This window comes from Geotrypetes seraphini, chromosome 4 (assembly GCF_902459505.1).
Source record: "Geotrypetes seraphini chromosome 4, aGeoSer1.1, whole genome shotgun sequence".
NCBI lineage: Eukaryota > Metazoa > Chordata > Amphibia > Gymnophiona > Dermophiidae > Geotrypetes > Geotrypetes seraphini.
This window is the reverse complement of record NC_047087.1, coordinates 100,529,353-100,553,297: the sequence shown is the minus strand read 5'-3', so window position 1 is coordinate 100,553,297 and position 23,945 is coordinate 100,529,353. Positions and strand designations below refer to the sequence as shown.

Here is a 23,945-nt window from a genome sequence, read left to right as displayed (position 1 = left end):
CTCTCAACACACCACTCCCGAAGTTCCCATAGGAAATAATGGAGGTTTATTCACAGTTCTGTAGTGCCTTGCCTGTCAGGATTTTTAACAGCAGCTGAATGGCGGGAAAGGATTTTCTGCCTCAGAAACTTCTCCAACTGACCAGAGTTGAAGATCTTCAGACTGCCAGTCAGCCAGACACCGACTATGACCTCCGCCCCCATGGATACTAGTCATGCGGTCAGGGGCGGGAAAGGAAGCCTGCACCTTGAAATTTGAGTGGGTTTCACTCCAGAGGCATACAGCCTGCACTTCAAACCCGTGACAAGGTCAGCGGGCAAGCAAACTTCAAGAGGAAGGGACCCAGAGTTTAGTAAGGGTGGCACACAGTAGGCTAGGCTTCACAGATCCACCAGAGTTTCTCTGTGAAGCAGCAGGACTGCATCCTTTCCTCTGACAGTGGACCACCGGGAAGGAGTCTCAATACATTGAAGCCACCAAGAAATCGAACTTTTAAGCAACCCCCCCCCCCCCCACCAAGAAAAAGAAGCAGAGCAACTGCAAAAGACTTCTGCACAGATTTCTTGCAGAAATTGTAACTGGATATGTTTTCTAGCTCTCAGGCTAAGGGGGTGAAGCATGTGCTCAGAAGAGTTTAGATTTCTGCAACTACCGGATTGCGGGTTGGGATTGAACACCTAGCATATGTTTCCAGAAGGGACATAGCAGAATGCCAATTAGCACTGATAATTGATTATTAGGGTCCAAGTATCAGAACTAATTTGTTAATTACCGTACTCAATTATATTGTGTGCAACAATTGGGCTTGTATCATATAGAGAATCCTTGGAACTATGTAGTCTTGGATTACTTGTGTAACAATAATGTAGCAGCTTGAGAAATAGAGGTATATAATATTACATTTAAAGAGACAATTAGAAATAGAGATTGTGTGCTATCTCCGATAATTGTATTTAATCCTTTTTTTTTTCTCTTCCCTTTTTCAAATGTAATATTTTATTAAAATAATAGTAATTGCCTTGTTTTTTATTTTTTATTTTAACCTAATTTTTTAACTAAATGTAAATCGCATTGGATTTGGATTTTGTGATCAAATCAAATATTTTAAATAAACTTGAAACTTTAAAAAATGAGTTGTGTCTCATACATGAAAGAATACAAAAGCTAGAAATTTAAAACACAGATCTGCTTAAAAAGCTAATTTAGAGAGACTGCCCATGGCAGTGTGTGATGTTCCATAATCTTAGTCTAAGGCCAAGAATACTGGAACATGATGCCACAGCACCTCAAATTATAAACTTCTCAACAAAAGTTTAAAATAGATCAAGACATTTCTTTTTACCAATGAATTTGTATAGCTTGATATTCTGTACAGTGGTACCTTGGTTTACGAGCATAATTCGTTCCAGAAGCATGCTCGTAAACCAAAATACTCGTATATCAAAGCGAGTTTCCCCCTAGGAAATAATGGAAACTCGCTTTGATACGTTCCCCCCGAAGGCCCCCCCCCCTGCGATCCGGCACCCTCCCACCCGCAATCCGGCACATATTTGCGCATGGTTAAGGCCTGCGAGTTCACATTCTCTCTGAGATCTCCAAGAATCTTGGAGAGAGCGTGAACTCGCAGGCCTTGAGCTTGCACAGATGCTCAAGGCCCAGCAAGAAGAGGAGGCCGATCTTCGGGCACTGGCACCAATGCATAGGACATGCCATGCCGGTGCTGAGGCCCAGATGACAGTAAGAAGCAGCGGGGGGTGCTGAATCGCGGCGGGGGAGGTGCTGGATCTCGGGGGGCACCGCTCGCAAATCGAGGCGCCGATTTTGCGAATGTTTTGCTCGTCTTGCAAAACACTCGCAAACCAGTGCACTCGTAAAGCACAGTTACTTAACGTAACAGGTGTTATCCAGGGACAGCAGGCAGATATTCTTAACTGATGGGTGACGGCACCGAAGGAGCCCCGGTACGGACAATTTTAGAGTGATTGCACTCTAAGAACTTAGAAAGTTCTAGTTAGGACGCACCCGCATGCGCGAGTGCCTTCCTGCCTGACGGAGGCGCACGTTCCCCAGTTAAGATAAGCCAGCTAAGAAGCCAACCCGGGGAGGTGGGTGGGACGTAAGAATATCTGCCTGCTGTTCCTGGATAACACCTGTTACTGTAAGTAACTGTGCTTTATCCCAGGACAAGCAGGCAGCATATTCTTAACTGATGGGTGACCTCTAAGCTAACAAAAAGAGGGATGGAGGGAAGGTTGGCCATTATGAAAATAAATAACTGGGGACCGTGCGCCTCCGTCGGGCGTGAAGGCACTCGTGCATGCGCGGTGCGGCCTAACTAGAACTTTCTAAGTTCTTAGAGTGCAATCACTCTAAAATTGTCCGTACCAGGGCTCCGTCGGTGCCGTCACCCATCAGTTAAGAATATGCTGCCTGCTTGTCCTGGAATAAACCGAGGTACCACTGTATTTCCAACTTGGAACACACAGCTAACCCTAATGTGTTAATCCTCTCCTATATTCTATCAGATGTTGTAGTTTAATCCAAACTACCCTTGCTATTCTAGGTTGTCTTAATTTTCTTACTCTGTTCTGTGTTGTTTTGTAAGTCACTCAGGTACTCATGTTCAATGGGGAATATAGTAAATCCCTAACAAACTTAGAAACTAGAAGAATAATGATTCTCTTGCCAAAATTATGGCTTATCCGGAACTGCACAATGCTTGCTAAGCACATGTACAATAGCATACATATTTTCTTTTTCCTACTAGTTATGTTCTCTGTATAGTAGCATAGTAAGACAAAGACCTGCATGGTCCATCTAGTCTGCCAAACAAGGTGGCCAGAGTTTAATCTGGTACACTGTCCAGGTTCTACTTCTTCATGATTAAACACTGGTATATTTAATCTCAATCTCTCCCTGCCCATTTTGGGGCACAGGTCAAAGAATCTACCTGACAATGGTCCTTCTTCCCAAATACTGGAGTTGTTGAAGCCCACTCCTATCTATTTTTGCCATTTATAGGCCCCAGGTCAGCAGTGTAGCAAGGGAAGGAGGTGCTTGGGGCGGAAGCATCTAGCATTACCACATCATACGCCTCCCTCCCACACTCTTCTCCACTGCATGCCTCCCTGCATACCTCTTCAAAACATTTGGCAGTAGCAAGCAACATCTCCTAGATGCTGCTCGCAATGGCTTCAGCTCTTGCTCCGATGTCACATCCTGGTTCCACAACCAGCAAATGATGTCAGGAGAGATGAGGCCAGTGCAAGCAACAGCTAAGAGATGTTGCTCATTGCTGCCAAAGATTTTGAAGAGCTGGGTGGGCCGAAAGGAGGAGGTGCTGGTGCCCCTGTCAAGAAGCACCCAGGGTAGTCTGACCCCCCCCTCACTACACCACTACCCAATGTCAATAGGAAGGCTTGTGGGTCAGCTGCGGGCTGTGTGTAGGAGCCACTGTCTGTGGCTTTGTTTAAAGAAATGAGTGCGGCTGAAAGGAAGAGGAGGAGAGAACCAGCCAGAAGAATGTAAACATCTGTGGGAGGGAGGCACCAACTTGGGACACCAAAGGGAAAAGCAGGATCCCCGTTCATAAGTACAAGTCCCAAATAAACCTGACATTCGTAATCCTGTATTCTTATTTGTCCAAATAATATTTTCTATTATTTGTATTCAGTCGAATAGTAAAATATGCTATTTGATACAGCTCTAACATCCACATACATTGAGAAAATATTGCAACACAGTAAATGATGGAGGGGGAAAAGGACAACCAGTTATTTCTTCCCATACTGCTAAGCTATCTTAGCTATCAACTGTGACGTCTTGTGAAATATCATTTCTTACAATCAAACTATGATGTCTTGTGAAATATTTCATAACCAAGGCAGCTCTTTTCATCTTCCTTCTTTGTGCTCTTGTGCCTTGAGCAGATTAAGCAAACAAGAAGTACACACCAAGCCTAAGTCACAAATACTAACATGGTTCTTGTTTGAACACTTGGACTCCTAGGTCCTTTGTGTCACCTACCAAACAAATCCAGTCATATGACTGTGCACTTTCACTAGGATTTCTACTTGTGTATTTTAGATAGTTGCTAGTTAAGTTGTGGCCTGCATAGCAGATCTGACTGTTGTGATGAAGAGGGTTTAACCACACAGGACAAGGATAAGGGGAGTCCCAAGTGTACTCGTACTGTAACTCCCCAAATCCATTCAACCCAGAGTTTCCAACCCCAGGTTCTGGAAATGAGGCAGAAACTCTTTTTGAGGCTCATGACTCCTGAGAAAAGATCCCTTTATATCCAGGACCCAAGGAAAACAAGATTTCAAGGAAGAGGTCATAGTAAAGTATCTAAGGAAGAGAAGGAGATAGTGTGAGAAGAGCAAGGGGATGGGGAGAGTGCTCTGAGGAGGGGGAAGATAGAAGAAAATATGGAAATGGAGATTTAGGGAAGGATGGAGACAATAGCAATCAGTGTGGATAGTGAATTCCTCTTCTTACCCTATGGCCATTGAGATAGGGAAGTTCCCAAATAGGGATCCTGGAAGACTGGAATAATGAAGTATCATTCTTCTGGGGAAAAAACTTTGGTCTATATGACTCCTGGATAACTCGGAATAAAACCAGGAGGAAATTTGCATATGGACTAATTTGCATATGTGATAGTTTTTACAAGACAAAAAAAAGTGACTAAATCAAGGAATATTGAATTGAGAATTGAATCACATGGGATGACCATTTATGATTTGAACCTATTAAGGCACTAATCAATTTCTTCCTCACCTTAACTCTTATAGTGCTGTTTGGGATTGACGTCTGGAGTTTTGAAGGGCTTTAGGTAAGAGACAGCCCTCAAGGGAATGAACACTGGCTGTTGACTGACCTCCGATAAGCCTCCCTGAAGTCCAAGGACTGTTGCTGTGAACTGAAAATGCCCAAAGGACCTGAGAAATCTCTGGACCTTGGTGGGTCAGAAGTGTCGAATGCTGTTTGTCTAGAGCAGGAGATCCTCAAACTACAGCTCGCAGGCCAGATACAGCCCTCCAAGGTCATTTACCTGGCTCCCGCTGCGGCCGTGGGTAGCACTGCATCCAGCATCGGCTGGGGCCAAGGACATGTCGAACCACCATCACTATGCTGAGGCAGACAGGTAGTAGCTAGGCCCAGAACAGGATCCCCTACTCTCCCTCAGTTACTAGCTGCCTACACAACAGCAGGCTAGCAATGCCGCCAGTCAGGCCCTGAGGCCAGGCCAGCAGGCCAAAATCAGTCAGTTGCCCACACCCTGGGCCTGACTGGAGCCCCACAGCACCAACAAAAAGTGTGTGGATTCATAACCGCCTGCCACCCAGTACCCAGAAGCACAGGCTAGAAGCAGATGTGATAGCTATATGCGCCCATCCCAAAGTAGTAATAGCCATTGTGCATCCCTAGGAAACAATTATGTCAAGGAAAAGAAAAAATTGACTTCATATGCAGGATATTCAAAGAACAGTGGACCTACGATTACTTTTTCATGCAGTACAAGGTGAGAGCTGTCTGTCTGGTATGCCAGCATTCAGTGGCTATGTTCAAGGAATACAATTTACGTCAACACTACGAAACTCATCATAAAGACAAATATGATTGTTTGGTTGGACAATTGAGAAAAGACAAAATATTAAAACTGAAAAATGGATTGACAACTCAACAAAATGCTTTTGTGAAGCAGAAGCAGCTAAATATTTCATTACTGTGAGCAAGTTTTCAAGTTGTCAAGCTAATAGCATGCACTGGCAGACCATTCATAGAGGGAGAATTTGTTAAAGAATGTCTTCTTTCTATTGCCAAAGAAATGTGTCCAGAGAAGGCAGTTTTATTTACAGTGAGTCTTTCAGGACCTACAATTGCATGAAGGATTGAAGAAATGGGGGACAATTTGCATCAGCATTTGCAAAACTTCTAAAAATACAAAAACAAAAAACTTTGCTATTTTTCATTGGCATTTGACGAAAGCAATGATGTTTGTGATTCTGCACAACTTCTAATTTTCATTTGTGGGACCAATGATCATTTTGAGTTTACAGAGGAGTTTGCTGCATCAAAGAAAGAACAGGAGAGGATATCTTATGAAAAGGTTCGCCAAACTGTGAATGATTTGGAGTTGGAATGGGCTAAACTAGCCAGTGTGAAAACTGATGATGCTCCTAGAATGGTGGGGTCTATGAAAGGAGTGGTTGCAAGCATTAAACAAGAGATGGATAAACACAACCATTCGTGTCCAATAGCCATACACTGCCTCATCTACCAACAAGCGTTGTTGTAAATCATTGAAGTGGGATTCTGTCAAGAAAGTTGTGGTGTCCTGTGTTAACTTCATTAGGCCTCGTGCACTAAACCACAGTTTCAGGAATTTCTGTCTGAGCTGAATGTTGCCTATGAAGATACTCTGTACCACACAGAAGTCTGTTGGCTGAGTCGAGAGAATTTTGAAACGTTTTTATGACTTACTTCCACAGATTTCTGCTTTCAAAAAACAAAGAAGTACCAGAGCTTAAAGATGCAGAATGGAAATGGCACCTTGCCTTTCTGACAGATGTAAGTAACAGAGCTACTCAACAGTTTCAATGTACAACTTCAAGGAAAGGGGAAGCTCATCTGTGATATGCATTCACATGTGAAAGCATTTGAAGTAATGTTGGACTTCGTCATTAAACAAGTGAAGGAGGAAAACTTCTGTCATCTCCCAACTACTCAAAAACTGTTGGCTGAGAAGCCAACATTTGCATTCCCAAACAAAAAATGTATGGAGTCACTGGAAATATTGCAAAGGGAGTTTCAAATGAGATTTAAAGAGCTTTATCTTCATGAATAGGATATACATCTTTTCCAGAACCCGTTTTCTGTTGACATTGAAACTGTTGATCCAATTTACCAAATGGAACTGGCTGAACTACAGAATTGTAACTCCCTGAAAGATGCATTCAAGTCAAGCAGCCTTACTAATTTCTATGCATCTCTCCCCTCTGAAACATCTTAATCTCAGGAACCATGCACTCAAAATGGCAAACATCTTTGGCAGCACCTATGTCTGTGAACATACTTTTTCCCAAATTAAACATCTGAAATCTCCAACCAGATCCAAACTAACTGATGCACACTTGCATCACTTGTTACGACTGGCAGTGCAGTGACAAACACAGAACCGGACATTGGCTATCTCATCAGCCAAAAGCAGGCCCACACTTCCCATTGAAATACTGATAAGTTTATGTTGGTTAAAAATGTTCTTCAATTTAAATATTGTATTGTTCTTTCATGGTCTTTTTGCACTACAAATAGGATATGTGCAGTGTGCATGGCCCCCTGTTTAAAAAGTTTGAGGACCCCTGGTCTAGAGAGGATCCAACAAGAAAACAGTGACAGTCTGGAAGATTCAACAGGAGAGTCGTGACACTGTGTATTTGCTTAACATTTCATATTTCTCACCGAATCATTCATTCTGAAAACCCCAATAGTTGGATTATTTCACTTTAAAAACCAGAATACATCATAAAAACAATATGTGAACAGTAAAAAACAAGGATAAGATACTGTTTAATATCAACATACCAAATATGTTGGTAGTATGTCCTTTTCTAGCGATAGGTTTGAGCTCATTGTGCCCCCATCCATATTGCCTGTAATTATCCCAAGCATGTTTCATCATCTAAAAGGAAAAGAAAAAAAAAATGTTTGTAAATTTTCCTGCAAATACAATAACATAACATACACAGTAGATGACATATAATAATAATAATAAATTTATTCTTGTATACCGCCCAACCATGAAGTTCCGGGCGGTTAACAACAAAGAAGAACTATACAATCAGTGAAAGGTACATCAATAATAAAAATGAGTGACAAGAAGAAGGTTCCATAGTTATTTAACAATCTTATCAAACAAGTGTGTTTTTTAAAATTTTTTTAAAAACATTAAAAGAATCTGTTTGACAAATAAGCTGGCTTAACCAAGAGTTCAATTTGCCTAATTGAAAGACAAATGTCCTATTCAAAAATTTCTTGTAACGACAGTTCTTAACTGAAGGATACAAAAACATTAACTTATTATGAATGTTTTTTAATGAGGTATAAAAATTAAATTGGAGAGGCTAGATATCCCGGAGCCAAACCAAAAAGAGATTTAAAACAAAGACAGCCAAATTTAAAAAGAATACATGCCTCAAAAGGCAACCAATGTAATTGCCGATAAAATGGGCTAATGTGATCATATTTCTTCAGGCCAAAAAATTTAGCGCACTGCTGTATTTTGTACTAATCAAATACGTTGTAAATTTTTCTTAAATGATGCAATATAGACAATATTACAATAGTCGAGGACAGACAGAATTAGAGACTGTACCAAAATTCTGAAAGAAACAAAATCAAACTATTTTTTGATAGTTCTGAGTTTCCAGAGGGTCATAAAACATCTTTTTATCTTAAGGTCAGTATGATCCTCAAATGTTAACTGTCTATCTAGTGTAATCCCTAAAATCCTAATAAAAGGAACAATTTCAAAGATTTGATCATTGATTAAGACCTGTTTGTCTGAAATGGTATTGTTTGGGCTGGAAAGAAAAAATTTTGTTTTATCTGAGTTAAGTTTAAGTTTAAATCTAAAATCCAAAGTTGTATCTTTGCCAAAATTTCTGCAATCTGGGTTTTTACATCCTCAGAAAAAGATGACATAGGCAATATCAGCATAGATATAGAATTTGACTTTAAGTTTTTGCAAAAAGTTAGCCAGGGAAATCAAATATATGTTAAAAAGAGTAGATGACAATGGGGATCCCTGAGGGACGCCAGATGGATTACTCCAGGTGAATGAATACGTTCCAGTAGAATATACTTGATAAGATCTACTGTATAAAAATCCTTCAAACCATCTATAGACATTCCCAGTGATTCCCATGGTCTCCAAGCAAATCAGTAGCAAATCATGGTCAACCAAGTCAAATGCACTACTCAGATCTAGTTGTAGAATCAAGACACTTATACCTAGGCTAAATTGCATGTGAAGATACTCCAATAACGATGCTCCAATATCAACACATTTAAGGCCTAGATTCTGTAAAGTGCTCCTAACTTTAGGCGTGCTTTAGACATTCATGTAGCGCAAGTGGCAATCAGCGTTATTTAGGCACTATTTAGGCATCGTATAGACGTCTCTAATGCACTAAGCATATCTTAGGCGTCTATTAGGGACGCATTCCCAAAAACCCCATATAGACGCCAGATAGACGTTTCTATGATGTTATATATAAAAAGGTGTTTTTTACTGATTTGTTATCATTATTTCAGGACTGTAAGCATTAACATAATTAACCCAAAGTATACCATCATTAAAATAATAAAAACACAGTATACCATGTTTAAAAGGATATATATAATATATTAATTTCAGTGGAAGTTGATCTGGGAACATCAGCATAGAAGGGGGGAAGCTTCACTCCTGTGTACACAGAAACTTGTACAGCAATGGTATTATTAGCTCCTATAAGAAGTGTAAAGCATAGGACTTTGAGCTCCATATAGGCTTCCAATAGAAGTGATTTAAGCTCCAGAAAGGCTTTAGCACGATACATGCTATTTAGGTCATCCAATCAGCTTTCTATGGGCAACCCACAGATGTTATTTGAGAGAGGTTTTTAGAAGCGATTCCTTGCTCTAAATAACACTCTGTCATGAAACATTGCTACAATCAGCTCATTCCTCAAAGCAAACAGAAAGCCCATAACTTCAATTGGCCAAGCTTAAAAACAGAATAAAACACAGAACAGACCTGAATGTGGCTTCTAGTTCATTGCAAATGGAGGTATGCAGCTGCACAATGATGACCTCATTGTGACATCATCAAAGTACACCTGCAAAGTAGAATGCCACAAATAAAAGACAGGCCGGGAGTTGAACTCACAACCTCTGGAAGATCAGTGCAGCACTTTTACTCATTGACTAAAAGCACCTTCCACTCCAGTTTTTCTGACTCCCCTATCATATCATAGCTTAGTGATCTTCTAAGGTAAAAATCTGCTTAGCTATCATCTCACAGTTAGCTGAGACAAAAGACTGATAGCTCAATGGCTTAAACTAAACTAAACCTTAAGTTTATATACCGCATCCTCTCCACAGAAGTGGAGCTCGGTACGGTTTACAAGAATTTAAATATAAGAAGAGAAAGGAAAAGGTTTACATGAGCTTATATATAGAATGGAAGAGTAAGGGGGAAAATAGAATTATATGTTAGAGAAGAGCCAAGTTTTCAGTTGCTTACGGAATGATTGGAGAGAGCCCAGGTTCCGCAACAGGATAGTAAGGTTGCTCCAGAGACCTGTGATTTTGAAGAGAAGAGATTTTCCCAGTTTACCTGCATAGAGAATACCGCGTAGAGAGGGGAAGGATAGAAGCACTGCTTTCATTGTCCCAAAAGCTAGAATTTCAAGTCGGGTTCAATAAATGTGACATGGATTCAAATACTGCTGTTTTGTATCAAATGCAAACTCAACTTTTGGAATAGATTGTTTCTAGTATTGCTAATGTTGTGTTGTTTGAGATGAAAATTAGATGTGATTGGTCTGTAGCTTGTCATTTTTATTAAAATGAATATTTTGTCAGCTGAAGGACATGAGGGAGTCGAACCCAGATCAGGCTCACACCCCAACCTTCATTCTAACTGCTGTGCTACAGAATCAGCCATAAAATCATAGCAATTCTAATTGGATTATACTGTGCTGTTTAGGCATCCTTTGGGCAGTAGCATCAGCGTGCTTGCGGCTCCATAACAAAGCGCCCAAAGTATGCCTAATCGGCTGCAGTTCAGCATATCTCAAGCTGTCAGGGTAGGAAACTGACTGAAAGAAGCCACCAAGTTAAGGCACCTGGTTAATCCTCTCATATAATCTCATGCTTTCAAATATTATGCTGATTGCAGGCTGTGAGGCAGGAGACATACCAGCTACCCACACCCCCTTTTTGCAGCCTGGGCCTCATGGAACACTAGATAAGACAAAGGTCAATGTGACCAAGTAGCTGAAGTGGTGTTTATTAAGGAAACACTAATGCCTGGCTGCTACTCAATATAAATAAGCACAAGGTGAAAAAATGGTATAAGATTTTTATTGCACAGTCCAGGAAAGCAGCATGCGCAAGTGTAATATCAGGCAACTACAGTTCAATTAGATGGATGACACATATGCAGAGTAAGGTACTCGTAGGTCCAAGTTGTTACTGTGGTAGAATTGGTAAGGTCCCAAAATCTGCTCCTGGTAGGAGAAGGCAGGCTGAAGAAAAAGGAAGATAGATTGAGACAAATTAAGAGTTGATTGGTGAATTTTAGGCTGTTTTTTTACAAAGGTGCGCTAAATCCACACATGCGCTAAGTACTAACGTGTGCATAGGATAACATACCTAACAATTATGACTCTAAAAAGATTTACCTTTAGCTCTATGAGGAAAAGCACTGCTATTGTTTCCATACATTCATGTACCTTGCATACCCATTTTGATGGCACCAAAGTTTCAAAAAGCATGGGGGGGGTTTTCAGCCAATGACCTGCTAATGACCCTGTGTAATGGACATAATTGTGGCAGATAGGGGGAGAAAAATTAATGGAGAATCAACATAAGCAGAATGGGAGTCCAAAAAAAGCAATCAGTTCTGCCTGAGCTTTTATCTAATAAAGACATCTAAGTAGCTAGTAATATATCATTCTCATCTAGATTTGTTCCTGGAAAGATGAAAAAGATTAGACAAACATCAAAATTGCAAATTACTATAGCTGCTAATGGTCCTATGAAATGGAGAGTTGTGGCAGATATAGGAATGAAAAGGTTAAAAGATAATCAAGAAAAGTAAAATCTCAGAAATAAGCATTAACAGAATAGGTGTCCTAAAAGAGAAAACATTGCTCTGATGGACCTTCTTATACTAAACATGCCTAAGTAGCATCTGACATCATAGGCACCATTTGGACTTCCTACCACAAAACTTTCAAATCTGATTGGACATGCTTTAGGTGTGGTTTGGGCAAACACACCTGTCCTGACTTTTAATCAATTCCTTCCCTTTCTAAGCTTTTACTAGAAGCCAGTTATCATTTGCTTAGTTTGTAGAGGCTCTGTTACCAAATTCTAAATGCAGTTCCCTCTCTAGCTCTATGCCTTAAGGCGCTGCTTTTATCTTCCATAGGTCAGGGGTTCAAGTCTTGAGTGCGGTTAGCAAATATTTGATTCATTTTTCTACCAGAAAACCTTCAAACTCTTTGGACATTCCTTTGCTTAAACATATTTGAGTTGATCTTTAAAATGATCTGCAGCAATTCTCAGATGTCTAAACCAGCCTGTTTTTTCTTCCTAAACCCCCCTCCCCCACCCCACCACACACTCCTCAAGCATGAAACCACAAACAACCAAGCTGAATATACCAACAGGAATGTCTCTAGGATACATCTCAAAAACATGCACCTTCCTTCAATACCTGTCCAAGCCCTCTGAAGTTTTAGTAAACTCTTCTATCTGTTGCCCTGTGCAGATATTGCATAGAAGGAAATCCATTCCTATCACGGGGGTTAGGTGCAGAGACGGACCGCAAAGTATGAAAAACTGCGAATAACTTCTCAGCCAGCTCTCATCCACCCTCGCCTCCCTCCCGCCTTCCCCCGGAATCCCGGACCTTACCTGGTGGGCTAACGGGCTTTCGGGGCAGGAGCGATCTTCCTACGCTCCTGCCCCGTGCAGATCATTCATAGGAAATGGCTGCCGTGAGCTCCCGTAGTCTCTCAGCTCTGGCTGCCCTCTCTTGCCCGGTCATTTGTGGTCAGAAAATACCGCGAATGACCGGGACCGCAAATCACTGACCGCGAATGACCGGGAGAACACTGTATATTCAATCCCACAGAAACCAATCACACTACCATACTCATTCACTCTTACTTTCCATTTATAACTACCCTAAAAAAACTCATATCCCATATAACTCTATACCTATTTGTCCATTCATACAACCAATTACCACTACTCTCCAACCATGCATCCCACAGCATTATAAACCAAAGTCTTATTTATTTATTTTCGCTTCTCCCCCCTCCCAGCCGAACCCCCGCTGACCCTCCTATCTCCCCCCCTCCGTGAACCTTTCCGACCCTCCCAGCGAGAGCAGCAAACCTCCTTCGCGGCTTTCTCCTCCCTCTGCCGCGTCACTGATGACGTCATCAGTGATGTGGCAGAGGGAGGAGAAAGCCGACGCTACTGGAGGGAGGTTTGCTGCTTTCGCTGGCTTGACAAGTAGTGTTTGTAAATCTTTGAGATCCCCAGCCTTGATAAAGATGTGCGAAACGCGTTGGCACTGGGGAGCTTCATTCTAAAGTTGAAGCATGTTCGCTATGAAGCTAAGTTCATTTAAACTATTTAAATTATTTAATTAAGTATAAAAGAATAAGAAAATCACAAAAAAAAGCACTATATATAAAACATATACAAAAATGCATTACGCAGGGATGAATGAGGAAATGACAAATACAAACCGAAGAGTGCTAATACTCGTAGGTCATATCTGATATCCCGTTGCGCTACGCATATGAAATCAGCTTATGTACCAGAGATAACTCCCATTTGTTATGGTGTTGTCGTATTTATCCCAGGACAAGCAGGCAGCAATGTGGGTGACCTCCAAGCTAACCAGAATGGGATGGTGGGAGTGTTGGCAACTTAGGAGAATAAATTTTGTAATACTGTTTGGCCAAACTGTCCATCCCGTCTGGAGAAAGTATCCAGACAATAGTGAGAAGTGAAGGTATGAACCGAGGACCAAGTAGCAGCCTTGCAAATTTCCTCAATAGTTGTAGATCTGAAGAAAGCTACTGAAGCTGCCATTGCTCTGACTTTATGGGCTGTGACTTTACTGTGAAGGGGTAATCCAGCCTGGGCATAGCAGAAAGAGATACAATCCGCCATCCAGTTGGAGATGGTACGCTTAGAAATAGGATGTCCCAACTTATTTGGATCGAAGGAGACAAAAATTGAGGAGCAGTTCGGTGTGGTTTGGTGCGTTCTAAGTAGAAGGCCAAAGCACGTTTACAGTCCAGAGTATGAAGAGCTGATTCTCCAGGGTGAGAATGAGGCTTTGGAAAAAACACTGGAAGTATAATGGATTGGTTGAGATGAAATTCTGAGACCACTTTAGGTAGGAATTTCGGATGAGTACGAAAAACCACTTTATCATGATGAACACAGTGAAAGGTGGGTCAGTAACCAAAGCTTTTAGCTCACTGACACGTCGAGCAGAAGTGAGGGCAATGAGAAACACCACTTTCCAAGTGAGATACTTCAGATGAGCCTTATCAATTGGTTCAAATGGAGGCTTCATGAGTTGAGAAAGGACAACATTGAGGTCCCAAACCACAGGAGGCGGTTTGAGAGGAGGTTTGACATTGAAAAGTCCTTTCATGAATCTGGAAACCACCGGATGAGCAGAGAGGGGTTTCCCTTCAATAGGCTGATGGAAAGCCGCAATTGCACTGAGATGGACTTGTATAGAAGTAGACTTGAGACCAGAATTGGATAAGTGCAAAAGATAGTCCAAAACAGAAGATAAGGAGGAATGCTGAGGCTCCTTATGATGAGAAAAACACCATGTAGAAAAATAGTTGTAAGTTTTCCAGAAGCCTCTAAAACGTCTCTTATAGATTGAGAAAACTGAAGAGGGGTTATGTTGAGAGGTACCAAGCTGTCAGGTGTAGAGACTGCAGGTTGGGATGAAGCAGAGATCCTTGACTCTGTGTAAGTAGAGAAGGAAAAACTGGTAGAAGGAATGGCTCCCTGCTGCTGAGTTGAAGTAGAAGAGAGTACCAAGGTTGTCTTAGCCACCGAGGAGCGATTAGAATCATGGTGGCATGATCGTTCTTCAACTTGACCAGAGTCTTGAGAATGAGAGGAAATGGAGGAATGGAGGAAATGTGTAGAGGAAGAGATTCGTCCATTCCAGAAGAAAAGCATCTGCCTCGAGGCGGGGAGGAGAGTATATCCTGGAGCAGAACTGAGGCAGTTTGTAGTTGTGGGGAGCTGCAAAGAGTTCTATCTGAGGCGTTCCCCACTGTGAAAAAATGTGATGAAGAGGCGAGGAATGGAGAGTCCATTCGTGAGGTTGCAGGAGATGACTCAAGTTGTTCGCAAAACAATTCTTTGCCCCTTGAATGTAGATAGCTTTGAGAAAGGTGTTGTGGCGGATTGCCCAGTCCCAAACCTCCAGAGCTTCTTGACAAAGGGAGGCAGACTCTGTCCCTCCCTATTTGTTGATATAATACATGGCGACTTGGTTGTCCATGCGAATGAGGACTACTGTGTCGTGAAGGAGATGTTGAAAAGCATGGAGAATTTTGAGGATCGCTCTGAGTTCCAACTGATTGATATGACACTGACGATCCGTACTGGTCCAGAGGCCTTCAGTACGGAGACCATCGATATGAGCGCCCCAAGCGTAGGTCGAAGAGTCTGTCATGAGGACCTTCTGATGGGGGGAGGGGGCGTGTGAAAAAGCAAGCCTCTGGAAAGATTGGAAGAGAGCATCCACCAACGGAGAGACTTCTTGAAGGAAGGAATGACTGAAATGTGTCGGGAAGGAGGGTCGCAAACTTGCACCCATTGAGATGCCAGGGTGCACTGAGGAATTCTGAGGTGAAGTCTAGCAAAGGGAGTCACGTGTACTGTGGAGGCCATGTGACCCAGAAGTACCATCATGTGTCTCGCTGAGATGGAAGAGCGGGAAGACACTGTGTGACAAAGTTGTAGAAGAGCTTCCAGACGTTGTTGAGGAAGGAATGCTCTGAGTTGGACAGTGTCCAGAACAGCTCCAATGAATTGTAGATTCTGAGAGGGTTGAAGTTGAGATTTGGGAAAGTTGATTTCGAATCCCAAACTTTGTAGGAACCAGATAGTCCGTTGGGTCACTACAATAACCCCTTGAGATGTAGAATCATTGATGAGCCAGTCGTCTAGGTAGGGAAATATCTGAAGACCATGATTCCGTATAGCTGCTGCTAACACTACCAGGCACTTGGTGAACACTCTGGGAGATGAGGCCAGGCCAAAGGGTAGAACTCGGTATTGGTAATACAGATTCCCCACCCGAAATCTGAGGTATGGACGAGAGGCCGGATGGATTGGAATATGAGTATAGGCCTCCTTGAGATCCAGAGAGCATAACCAGTTGTTCTGCTCAAGAAGGGGATATAGAGATGCCAGGGACAACATTCAAAATTTTTCTTTTGACTAAAAATTTGTTGAGAGCCCTGAGATCCAGAATGGGTCGCAGATCACCCGTCTTCTTTAGAACAAGAAAGTAACGGGAGTAAAACCCCCAGTTCTGCTGCTCCGATGACATGGAGATGAAGCAGAGCTTGAGCTTCCTGAAGAAGAAGGGCGGTCTGGGATGGATTGGAAGGATACTCTCTTGGAGGAAGCTCTGGTGGAACCTGAGCAAAATGAAGAGAGTATCCTTCCCCGATGATGGTAAGTACCCAGAGGTCGGATGTAATGATCGTCCATCGGTTTTAAAAATGATGGAGACAACCTCCTACAGGGGGAAATGGAGACAGAGACAGAACGATGGAGGTTATGCTCTGTTGTAAACAGTCAAAAAGGCTGAGATGCCTTAGGTGCAGCAGAAGGTTGGGATTGCTGTTGCTTCTGAGGATGCTGCTTTTTCAGAGGAGGGCGAGTATAAGGAGCCGGCTTTGGAGGAAAACGCCTTTGATAGATAACAGGAGGGCGTGTAGACTTGGCTGGAGCCGGCTTCGGTTTGAGTCCGACGATGGAAGCAAACGATTTTGCATGGTCAGATAATTTCTTGGTGGCCACCTCAATGGATTCATCAAAGAGGTCATTGCCTTGACAAGGAAGGTTAGCTAAGCGGTCCTGAAGATTGGAGTCCATGTCAATGGTTTGAAGCCAGGCAAGACGACGCATAGCCACTGAGCAAACAGCCGCTCGAGCAGATAACTCAAAAGCATCATAAGATGATTGAAGGAGATAGAGACGTAATTGAGAGAAAGAAGCAATCAATTCTTGAAACTCAAAATGCATTTGGTTGTCCATATAAGCCAAAAACTTCGGCAGAAGGGAAAGAAGAAATTCAAAATAAGTAATGAAATAAAAATTATAGTTGAGGACTTTATAGGACATCATAGCATTCTGGTAGATGCAACGTCCAAATTTGTCCATAGTTTTCCCCTCTCTCCCAGGAGGAACAGTGGCATAGACCTTGGAAGGATGGAATCTCTTCAAGGAGGATTCAGCAAGCAGGAATTGATGAGAAATCTGTGAGTTGTCAAAGCCCTTGTGATGCAGTTTTATACCTCAAGTCCAATTTTCCTGGAACTGCTGGTATGGAAAAAGGAGTCTCCATGCATAGAGTAAAAGTCTGATTCAAAAGCTTATGAAGTGGAAGCTTGAGATTCTCAGCTGGAGGCTGAGGGAGATGCATGACTTCTAGATAGTCTTTAGAATATTTGGAACCAGTATCCAATTTTACATCCAAGTCCAAAGCCATCTGTCGTAGGAAAGACGAAAAAGATAGCTGATCTGGTAAGGCTTGGTCTCGAGAAGGACTCGAGGACGTCGAGGCTGCTTGTGTCAAAGAAGAAGCTTCGGCATGGAAAAAAGCATCAAAGGAACCTGGTGACTTGGACGAGCCAACTGAGACTGGAACATCCTCGAGGTCCGGCATGGGAGACCTCGACCGAGGAGTCGGTGGTCTGGTCGAGGTCGGAGTAGAACGAGGCTTCGAGGAAGAAGGAATATCCTGCAAAGAACGATGCCTGGAAGAATGCCTCGATAAAGGCCTCAAATGATGTTGAGATCTGTGTCTAGAACCAGATCTCGAGGATCGAGGAGATTTCAGCCGATGCCAACGTGTGAATAGGGCTAGAGGCTGTAGATCGAAGCTCCAGAGGCTTGGAGGAGGAACCTCGATGCACTCGCAAAGACTCTGCTCCTTGCTGAGAGTGTGAGGATTCTCTTCGATGCACTCGCAAAGAATCTGCTCCTTGCTTTTCGTGCTTGGATGGAAGACCAGACACTCGCAGAGACTCTGCTCCCTGCAAAGAGTGTGAAAGCTCGACTGGGACATTGGAAGCGGCTCGACCTCGCGGGAGTCTGCTGAATGCCCAGGCAGGATAATAGGAAGCAGTTTAGGAAGAAATATGGTCTGGAAAGAAGCCGGCAAGGTAGGATCCGCGTCTGAAACCAGTCCACCTGCCTTGGCTGGAGGTTCCTTCGAGGTAGTGTGAGTGTGCTTTGACTTAGTAGTCTTGGACACTTTAATCACTACCGGTGGAACCGACTGCTGAGCTATCTGACCTGAGGAAACAGGGGAAGATACAGCAGGTGACGTCGAAGCAAGAGCCACTGCAAACGATGAAGGTTTGATGAGGCTCGAGGTGGAGGCAGCAGGCGCAGGAGCCTCAATGGAAGTCGAGGTCGACGCCTTCGAAGTCGAGGGATCAGCCGGAGACTCCATGTCGAAGAGCTTATTCACCAGAAGGCAACAACGCTTGAAAACACGAGGCTGAAGTGTTTGGCAAGGCAGGCACGACATTGGATGATGTTTCGGCCCAAGACACTTGAGGCAGCATCTATGAGGGTCCATGAGGGAGATCGTGCGCCGACCTTACTACACTTCTTAAAGCCTGTAGCAGGCCGGGACATAGGTCGAAAAATAGCCGCCGCAAAGTCGATTCGTGAAGAAAAAACACCAACCGCGATCGTAGAGAAGGCAAAAAGTGAACGAAGTTGAACGCAGAGAGTCAAAGACGGACTTCTCGGCTCCGCGGAAAACTAAGAACTGAGGAGACACTCCCTGTGCTGGGAGGGAAGGCATTCGCGCATGCGCGGTGCGGGCGACTCTAAACTTCTAGTTTCTTCAAGCAAGTCTGCTTGTGAGGCGTCCGCATCAGGGCTCCGTCAGATGACGTCACCCACATGTGAGAATAGGCTGCATGCTTGTCCTGGGATAATACCCTAACCACTGGGCAACTCCAAAAAGCATGAAAAAAAAATTTAGGGTCACATTGACGAGACCCTGCCAGTCCTAATTTATACAATTGAACATGTATAATTGCCATTCCCTTAGTTCAGCAGACACAGAGAGAGTAGGAATACACTTAATAAAGCCTTCTACATCTAAATCTTGTGGCCACAAACCCAACTCAGGCACCCATCTAGCACATAGGGACTCCCACGATCTATCTGGAGTAATAATATGTAATGTCATGCAACAAGGACACAGTATCCACTCTAGCAGGTAGACTATCAATACAGAGCTCACCATAACCAGCAAATGTAAGGGCAAGGTGGCTCAGCTGTATGCAGGCCCAGAACAACCTCTAATGCAGAGGTATATAGAAGCATCTGAACAGCCTGCACAGTTCCCCATACAGAAATCAAAAGAGAAGATTACCTAAGATAGAACGGTGATTTAGCCCGCAATTACATAGTCACAGAGCTAGTAGATGGGATAGCCATCTGAGCCACAAAATGGGTAGCATCTTCCAGTTTATCAAAAAAATGAGGTTTCCCTTCATGATAAATCTTCAACTTGGCGGGAAAAAGCAATGCAAACAGTATGTTCTTGTGATGTAAATTAGTGCATAATGGAGCATAAGCTCTGCGTTGCACGGACATCCGGGTCGAATAATCCTGAAAACAAAGTACCTGCTTGTTATCATACACCAGTGAACCCTTCGCCTGAATCAAACACAGGATTTTCATCTTTTGTATGTAATTTAAAAGTTTGAAGATCACAATGCGGGGTTTCTCTGCCTGCGCCTATTCTATAAGCAGTGGTCCCAAGGACAACTGCAAGCTAAAGCCTCGACCAGCCATCGTTCCAGGAAACTACGAAGCTCCATATCCGCTATACTTTCAGGTAGTCTAACCAGGTGCGATCTGTTTTCTAGATCGTCCAGTTTGTCCTCTAAAGTTTGAGTGTCATGTTCATGCGTGTAACATTGTCTTCCAGCATCGACACTCGTTGGCAATATGCAGAAAATTCACTGGTAAGTGATCCCAAAAGCCCAACAACCTCTAGTTTATCCGTGATCGTTTGCAAATATTGGTCTAAAGATGATTTAATAGCTCCTTTAACTTCTGCAAAGATCTCTTGCACCTAGGAAGAGCTTACCATTGTGCTATTCGACCCATCCCTGTCAGCCATCTTAGGCTCCACAGGCTTTCCTTTCTCCTTGTCTTTCCGGGAGGCCTTCATTGCCATAACAGGTGATCCAACACCGGATGTTAAGCTTAGGGAACTAAGCTTGGCAAGTAGGGCATGTTCAGAAAAAAGTTTTGGCTTAGAATGAGGGTTAAATTTGCTAATATGGAGAGAGGGACTCAGGAGCTCAAGGCACACATGTCTGCTCGCTAGCTCAACATCACGTGACCCCCCCCCCCCCCCTTTGCTGCTACCTAGATGTTAACTAGGCACCAGCCAATATTCAGACTAGTGCCTGGTTAGCTCCATAACTGGCATTAAGACAGTCTTTTTTGTTGTCCTAATTTTAAGTGCTTACTTAACTAATGCAGGCTGTATACTGCCATTAGCTGGTTAAGTACCAACTCCTCCCATGCTCTGCCCACAACATGCCCTAGCACTAACTGGTCAATGTAGGGGCAATTAGCGGTGATAACCAGACAGTGCTGCTGAAGTAACTGTTGCTGAATATCAATGCTTTGGCAGCCACAAGCAATTTTACTGAACAAGAGCCTTACCTACCTGGCTAAATTGCTTTGAATATTGGACAGAATATACTTACAACAGTCATGTAGCCAAAGGCCAATAATCTCATATGGATTGGCCTTTGGCTGCATGATTTTGCAGGTCTTTAAGAAGCACTAACACAGCTGACTTTCAGAATAACTAAATCAAATTAACCTAGGCCACAGAGCAGCAAACAGAGCTCATAAATATTCAATGTAATGGCTCATGAGTATAACCATTTGGGGAATACAAGGATGAGCAGAGCCTGGATATGATGGGCAAAGGACCCTTGCCAGCAGAAGTCATTCATCCATCTATTCTAAATATAATGCTTTAAAAGCAGCCATTAAAAATACAACTCAGTCAGCTGTAGCATTTTCTATGTTCTTAAGCAAAGCTCAATTCCCTTCCAACAGGCATCTAGCATAAATATTTTTCTCTATGCCCTTTAAAATCCTTATCCCCATTTAGTTCATTTATGTTTCATCATCAACAGTAATATCTCTTGTTCTCAAACCACTTACATACTACCACCAAATCCAGCATTTCAGGTATAACTTGGAAAACATAAATCAATTATAGCACTTTGTTCCTCTCAGTCAATTTTTTCCAGTCTGAACTTTGCATTTATTTTAGTATTCATGGAGATGAAAAACAAGGAAAATATACTAGAAAGATAGAGCATTGAAAGCTCCCAACAAAAGATGCTTTAAGAAATGAATTTAATAAATAAGGACACACTTTTCTTTTTGCTCTAGTAGAAAGCAAATTAACTGAAGCTAAACTGAAATAAAAAATATACACTAACAAAAACCAAAGAGAAATTATACAAAACAAAGACCATTACAGAAATCCCAGGGGGCTCTTTCCATTTTTCTTTCGAAAAAAGAACTACTCCAGAATACAAACGCTCTTATGATTCTATACTAGAGCTAAAAAATAAAAAGTTAAAAAATAAAAACATGAAAAAGAGATTAGGTTCTTAACTTGCTAATGTATTTTCTAGTAGATAGGTGTGTTATTAAGGAAGGACAAGTAATATCCCCATGCTTGTGAGCCGTGCAGAAGGAATCCACTCCAGCTTTTGAATCCCTCCTCCTTCACTAGAGATCTCTGCTTCCCCCCTTCAGTTTGTACCGAAGCAGGCATTAGCCCCATATAGAAACATATGTGAAGCAGGGGTATGGGGAAACTCCCTGAACTATGACTCTGTTCTGCTCTGAACTTATAACAAACATGTTAAACATTGTCACAGAACAATCAAAACATCAAAATAATCATAAAGCATACATTTATGGAGCTCAAACATGTTATAGCAATGTTATAGCAACAGATTATTCCTCATACCTTTAAGGTCTGACTGACATCCAAATTTCAGTTTGGATTCAAACTCTCTAATTGAGACAGTAGGCAGGCAAAGGAAATAACTGACAGGGTGGGATTCCAGAATGGCACACCTGAAAAGGTTCAGATCCCAATACTGCCTCTTACACACATACTCTGTCGTCTCTGGTACCGATGCAAAAATAAATAAATAAATAAATAAAGGGGGGGAGAGCATCTCATTAGGAAGAAAAGACCACACATGCAGACTATTACATGGCAAAAGAGATGTATGTGTCTTTATTCAGACCAACATCACATATTTATAGTCGTCCCCCCTTTGTACATGCCCAGTCACAAGCTAATAATGGGTGTAGCTTATGAGGAAAGATAAGTTTCATTTCTCATGAAAACAGGGAGGGGGGATGGAAATTCCACAGCCAGTAGTCATAGTTACAGATAACAAAAAGAAACAATGTTTTTGTGTGATTTCTTACATAGCAAAATAAGCTTATCTAATATAATAAAGCCCTAAGCGCGCATGCGCACTCCCACCTGCGTGCGCCCGTTTTCCGTGCGCTGTAGGGACCCGCAGGTAGGAGTGCGCATGCAGAGCCTGTCGGCCACCAAGAAGTGTCGAAGGACCGGCCGGGTAACACACCGCGACTCCCCCTCCTCCACCACCGACCCTACCCGCCACACCTCTAACACGCCGCGACTCCCCTCCCCCCGCCGACCCTACCCGCCACACCAGATACCCCCGTTGACCCTCCCAGTCGACCCTCCCACCGCTACACGGCCGACAAACCTGGCAGCTCCAGCAGCGTCCCAGGCACACTAAACACGTCATCAGGCAGAGGAAATTAGGCCAATAGAAGGGCCGAAGCAGCGTGTTTATTGTGCCTGGGATGCTGCTGGAGCTGCCAGGTTTGTTGGCCGTGTAGCGGTGGGAGGGTCGGCTGGGAGGGTCAACGGGGTTTCTGGTGTGCCAGGTAGGGTCGGCGTGGGGGGGGAGGTTAAAAACATGCTGATCAGGGGGATGGGAGGCAGGCAGGCAGGCTGGCATTGGGGTGGGGGGTTCAATGGAAGGGGGATGGGATGCAGGCAGGCTAGCATCGGGGGTGGGGTGGTACAAAGTCTGGAAGATAATGATGGACATAAGGAGGCACTGGGGGCACTAAGGACATAGAAATGGGCACTAAGGACATAGGATGTACTGAGGGCACTAAGCAGGTCAAAGGCACTGGGGGCACTAAGGACATAGAAGAAGGCACTGGGGGCATTAAGGACACCGTTCGCAGGCACTGGGGCACTAAGGACACAGTACAGAGGCACTGGGGGCACTAAGGACATGGGAAGAAGGCACTGGGGGCATTATGGACACAGGAAGGAGGTAATGGGGGCACTAAGGACATAGGAAGAGGTACTAAGGACATGGGAAGGAGGCACTAGGGACACTATGGACATAAGAAGGGCCACTAAGGACATAGGAAGGAGGCACTGAGGGCACTAAGGACATAGGGAGAGACACAGACAGAAAAAATGACAAAAGACAGGCAGCATGCAAGGAGAGAGAGACAAAGAAAAAAAAACCCAGACAGACAGACATTTACTCTAGCACCCGTGTAGAGTGCTGCAGACGCTGCTGGAATCTGAAGGTTTGTCGGGACCGCGGGAAGGGGGGGCGGTAAGGGACTAAAGAAGCCGGCCAGACCGCGGGAAGGGAAAGGTGGGGTAGGGGAAACGCTGCTGCTGCACAGGGAAGTGATGAGGGGGGAGGGAAATGGAGGGGGAGGGAATGCTGCTGCAGCTTCTACACAGGGAAGTGGTGGGAGAGAAATGCTGCTGCATATGA

The 23,945-nt window shown here is 43.3% G+C and overlaps 1 protein-coding gene across 2 annotated transcripts in view; it reads right to left on the bottom strand.

The window, feature by feature from the left end:
* Nucleotides 1-23,945, bottom strand: part of MAN1A2 (mannosidase alpha class 1A member 2) — a 394,344-nt gene that overhangs the window by 262,580 nt on the left and 107,819 nt on the right. For both annotated transcript variants that reach the window (XM_033941127.1, XM_033941128.1), the window contains one exon: nucleotides 7,591-7,687. In XM_033941127.1, the coding sequence (XP_033797018.1) occupies nucleotides 7,591-7,687 (97 nt within the window). The remainder of the gene's footprint in view (nucleotides 1-7,590; nucleotides 7,688-23,945) is intronic.